This window comes from Priapulus caudatus, unplaced genomic scaffold (genome assembly GCF_000485595.1).
Source record: "Priapulus caudatus unplaced genomic scaffold, Priapulus_caudatus-5.0.1 Scaffold2455, whole genome shotgun sequence".
NCBI lineage: Eukaryota > Metazoa > Priapulida > Priapulimorpha > Priapulimorphida > Priapulidae > Priapulus > Priapulus caudatus.
Window position 1 is genome coordinate 2,176 of NW_014579516.1, and position 5,385 is coordinate 7,560.

General features: G+C 42.6%; 2 protein-coding genes across 3 annotated transcripts in view; one reads left to right on the plus strand and one right to left on the minus strand.

Moving 5' to 3' along the window:
* Positions 1-4,096, minus strand: part of LOC106818719 (vezatin-like) — a 4,963-nt gene extending 867 nt beyond the window's left edge. The window contains exons 1-5 of the mRNA XM_014823394.1: positions 4,061-4,096; positions 3,033-3,236; positions 2,614-2,750; positions 1,932-2,106; positions 485-588 (exon numbers count right to left, since the gene is read on the minus strand). Coding sequence (XP_014678880.1) covers positions 485-588; positions 1,932-2,106; positions 2,614-2,750; positions 3,033-3,236; positions 4,061-4,096 — 656 coding nt within the window. The remainder of the gene's footprint in view (positions 1-484; positions 589-1,931; positions 2,107-2,613; positions 2,751-3,032; positions 3,237-4,060) is intronic.
* A 74-nt stretch (positions 4,097-4,170) lies between these two features.
* Positions 4,171-5,385, plus strand: part of LOC106818720 — a 16,262-nt gene continuing 15,047 nt past the window's right edge. For both annotated transcript variants that reach the window (XR_001395285.1, XM_014823395.1), the window contains exon 1: positions 4,171-4,203. The gene's annotated coding sequence lies outside the window, so the exon portion shown is untranslated. The remainder of the gene's footprint in view (positions 4,204-5,385) is intronic.

Here is a 5,385-nt window from a genome sequence, read left to right on the forward strand (position 1 = left end):
ACAACAACAACAACAACGACAACAACAACAACAACAACAACAACTACAACAACAACAACAACAACAACAACAACAACAACAACAACTACAACAACAACAACAACAACAACAACTACAACAACAACAACAACAACTACAACAACAACAACAACAACAACAACTACAACAACAACAACAACAACTACAACAACAACAACAACAACAACAACAACAACAACAACAACTACAACAACAACAACTACAACAACAACAACAACAACAACAACTACAACAACAACAACAACAACTACAACAACAACAACAACAACTACAACAACAACAACTACAACAACAACAACTACAACAACAACAACTACAACAACAACAACAACAACAACAACAACAACAACAACTACAACAACAACAACAACAACAACAACAACAATCGATGATGATGATGACACTATGACGACAGCAATGACGGCACAAGGTCATCCGCACGTACATGGTAAATCCTCGACTGATGAGTTCGCGCTCTTGTATCAGCCTCACGCATCGCCTCACTAGCAGCTTCAGGGCTTCCCTCCTCTCCACGAATCCCTCCAACACCTGCAAGCAATCACACAGGTAACACGACAGGTAACGGCTAATTCGATAATTATCATAATATGGGATGATTCCTCGCTTACCATTCACTCCCACCCTCAAGCATCCAGTCACTCATAGGGGTATTCCCCTACATCAGAGATGCCAACACTTTTCTGAGCAAACTGTAGTGAGGATGTCTAAAATCTGTAGTCCGAGGGTCACGCAGTGACCCGAATATGCTAGGGGGGTTCGGGGCATGCCCCCCCCCCCGAAAAATTTCTGATTCCGAGATGCAATTTCCTGCATTCTGGGACCCAAAGTGACAATAAGTACACACTGATATTTGCTGCTAAATACATGTAGTTATTTTCAATCATGTCATATCAATGTAACACTGAAACAAAACACTTGAAATATCATAAAAACGATTTTTTCAATCGTAATAAAAATCGTAGTTGTATGCAAACTGGTCGTAGTGGTCAAAATGCAAACGAAATTCGCATAAAATACGGATTAATCGTAGTGGTTGGCATCTCCGACATGATATGTATTAGGTGTGCATCTAGTGGGGGTATTATCATTGGCCATCCACCTGCTCACTACACATACGAGATACTTCAGCTGGTAGCTCACAGGACGAATGCTTGCTTACTACTGCAAGCTTTCTTATAATTTAACCTAATTCAACTAATATTTACATTTAATTCATGTTAATTTAATTATAAATTAATGCAATTAAAATATAATCGAATCATTTAACTGAATTAAATGCTACAGAATTGAATAATATATAATATTGGTAAAACAAAATATTAAAAAGATTTAATTAATAACAAATATAAGGTACTATAGACATATTTACATATTCAATATACACAGTACACACACACGTATATATATATGGATGGAGTAATTGGATGACTCAAGAAGAGAGAAGAAGATATATATATATACATATATATATATATATATAGAGAGAGTAAAAGAGAGAAGAAAAATAGAGATAGAGATAGAGAGAGAGAGAGAAGAGAGAGAAGAGAGAGAGAGAGAGAGAGAAGAGAGAGATAAGAGAGAGAGAAAGAGAGAGCAAGAAAGAGAGATAAAACAAGATAAGAGAGAGCAGAGAGAGAGAGAGAGCGAGCAGAGAAGACGATGACGAGAGGAGAAGAGAGAGAGAGAGAGAGAGAGAGAGAGAGAGAGAGAGCAGAGAGAGAGAGAGAGAGCGCGAGAGGGAGGGAGAGAGAGAGAGAGAGAGAGAGAGAGAGTGAGAGAGAGAAAGAGAGAGAGAGACAGAGAGAGGGAGAGAGAGCGACAGAGAGAAGGAAAGAGAGAGCGAGAGATCGATATAGATATATAATTCACACCTGGAAGTTTCGGCGGTGAGCCGTGCGTCGGCGTATCAGCTGCCAGCACTGCCGCGTCTCGTGCAGCATGAACGGCGTTGCCGTGGCGATCGTCAGCAGCGGGTACCACGACGTCGGAAACAGACGCTGCATCGTAACGACCAACGCCGACGTTCCGACGGCGAAACCCAGCAACCTGCGGCAGCCAACGCATCAACGTCACTCACCAGGGGGTGCAGAATAACCTGACATGCATTCACATCCCACCAGGGGGTACAAAATAGGAAATATAGTGAAGGTGATACACTATATATGGAGGCAGTGGATGCAAAATGAGAAAGATATCATTATTGAAACAAAGAAACCTTGTATAACCACCATGGGGCATACAAAATCAAAAGTTTCTCATTATTTAACAGAAAGAAAGAAGGCACTGACTGAAGTTCCAATCTTTTTTCATCGATTCTATGAATCCGTAGAAAGAACGAAAGAAGGTTATGAAGACGAATTTGTATTCCATGATCGTTGCGACGAACCCACATCAAAACGATGAAAACGAACGAGAGTTCGTTATCAATGCTACCTGGATTCTTGTAATCCATAGGAAGAACAAAAGAAGGTTAAAAGGACGAATTTGCATGCTTGTGATCATTTTGACGAACCCACATGAAAAGAAAATTAAAGAGTTGCTCGACGACGTTACCTAACCGCACGATTAGGGCAACTGTGTAGGATTTCCCCTTCTTCTGGAAGGATGCTCTCTAGGAACACACAGTCGTCTTCTTCCAGCGCCCTCCTAGCAAAGATCCACTTGACGCAGAGAGAGAAGAATTCCAAATCCTGAAGGGGAGATGAGGATAAGCGGAACGTCAAACGATTTAACGACGCGATTTCACAAACATGCGTGAAGTCGGTGCGTAGATTTTATCACACACACACACGCGCATGGACTCACAGACGCATGCACGCACGCACACACCCACCCACACACGCACGCACGTGCACTCACGGACAACAACAAGCACAACAAGCAATACATTCGCAATGTTGTGAACGTGATCCTAAACAACGAAGCCGACAAAGAATCGAGAATTCTCGAAACATCGATAAGTTCATCCTCACTATCTCTCTGTAGTCCTTCTCCAGATTGGCCGACGGCAGCGCGCTCGCGAGGAGCGTCCGCAGCTTGCGGCGCCTCCTGGCGGCTGACACGCCTCGCGTCTCCTGCTCCTGGCGGAACACATCGGCGCGGCGCTGCGTCTGCGTGACCTCGCTGGCGACGTCGGCGACCCCGGCGTCGCGCAGGTAGTTGTGCAGCGGCGAATTCTGCGGAGAACAACGGAACATCTCGTGGTGGATCCATAGGGCGTGCGCCATCGAGGCCGGTTCGGCGCAATTATGTCTCTGTAGGCCTCCATGCTTCATATTATCAGTCCTGAGTGAATAATAATAGATTCTAAAAATAGATCTATTGTTATTCACTCCTGATGTAATGCAGTGTTTCCCCCGCATTGCCACAATCGAGCGAGGCGGACCACCTCGCTCAAATTCTCAGCCACCACACAGAAATTTGTCCAAAACACTGCCTCGCTGACGAAACTTTTGACAACTTGAAAAAGCGATTCAATAGTCTGATATACAATGTGTACACATAACAATATGTAACATAACGTGTGCATGTACTACAACGTGTACATGTAACAAGAATATACGTAAAGGAATGTGTACATGTATGTTGTTACATACATGTATGATGTACATGTGGTTGTACACATTCCTTGTCCTAGCTTTTTCTTTATTTACCCCTGTTCATTACACAGCCCGTATTTTATTTTACGTGCGTGCTGTTTGTAATGGAAGCATTTTTAATTACCCAATTATTCAGGCACTCACGACAGCGAGCGTATATACAATTTTATTCATATTTTATCATAAAAATGTATGACTTGTCATCACTCAGAATGGGAATTTCAGTGAATCACATGATTATAATATTACTATAACCTATACTATAGGATACATTCTGGACCTGAGCCGTGGTGATGGATATAGTAAATGAGAATAATGTGGACACCGTTAAAAATATTTTATATATTTTACTAATTACTCGAAATTAACAAAATATATTACAGAAATGATAGAATATTCACCTCGAAAACAACTTCCTCATCTGAATCATCCGCCATTATTTTGATATATTGACAATAGATGGCAGCAGAGCACATGATCGACAGCTGGCGACACCTCGCAGCCAACACAACACTTTGTGATCATTTTGATCACGAAAACTCAGGTACAACTTATGTAGTTACTAATACTATAGTATTAAAATATACTGTATGTACGTAACGAGAGGTACAATGGTGAGAAACCTAGTATCAATGTGGCTCACTACAGTTTCACGGCTTACGAGGCCTCGAATTGCGTTCACACGACAGACAATATGCGGCCAGCGTGGTGTTTCAGCGCGGAATCACTTTTCGCGCCGAACAAGCCTCGTATTTCAGTACGTACCTAGCCACAAGTTCCCATCTCGCTTAACACTACGTGGCCTCCGTCGTGTAACAGTCGGAGAGCCTGGTCGGTTTAAGTACGTACCCAGCTCTAGTACTATAGCTCGCGTACATTGACTGCCGCAGGGCTATAGCACATTGTCGGCTGGAAATACCAACTACGACCTGTTACCGCCTGTCCCCATGAAAAATGGATCGCGTTAAAAAGCCCGATAACTTTGCGTTTTAAATTATTTATCTACATGGACATCTCACCTATCTTTTTGAACACTTTCAACAACTTTACACCATGTATTTGTCCTTTTATTCTACAAAGTAAGCACTACTGGCATTTCATTTTGAAACAAAGTGGCGTGCGTACGCGTGACGTTACCGGATATGTAGGCAAAACGCATGGCAGCTATGGTGCATGTATATACAATACCGGTGACGTCACGCGTTCGCACGCCAGAATATTTCAAACGGGAATGCCAGTAGTGCTGACTTTGAGTAATTAAAGGATAAACACATGGTGTAAAGTTGTGGAAAGTGTTCAAAAAGATAGGTGAGATGTCCATCTAGATAAATAAGTGTTAAAAAGCCCGATAACTTTGCGTTTTGCGATCCATTTTTCATGGGGACAGGTGGTAACAGGTCGTAGTTGGTATTTCCAGCCAACAATGTGCTATAGCCCTGAGGCAGTCAATGTACGCGGGCTATAGTACTAGAGCTAAGGCTAGTCTAGCTCTAGTCTAGTACTAATAACTACTATAGCCCGCTTACATTAACTGCCGCTGGCAGCCGCTGCCGCAGTTAATGTAAGCGAGTATAGGCTATAGTACTAGAGCTAAGGTTAGTCTAGCCCGACCAGGCTGTGCGACGGATTGTCTATACTAGTATAGAGTTGGTATTCTAACCCTAGCAATACCGTTTCTTGGAGCTAAGGTTAGTCTAGCCCGACCAGGCTGTGCGACGGATTGTCT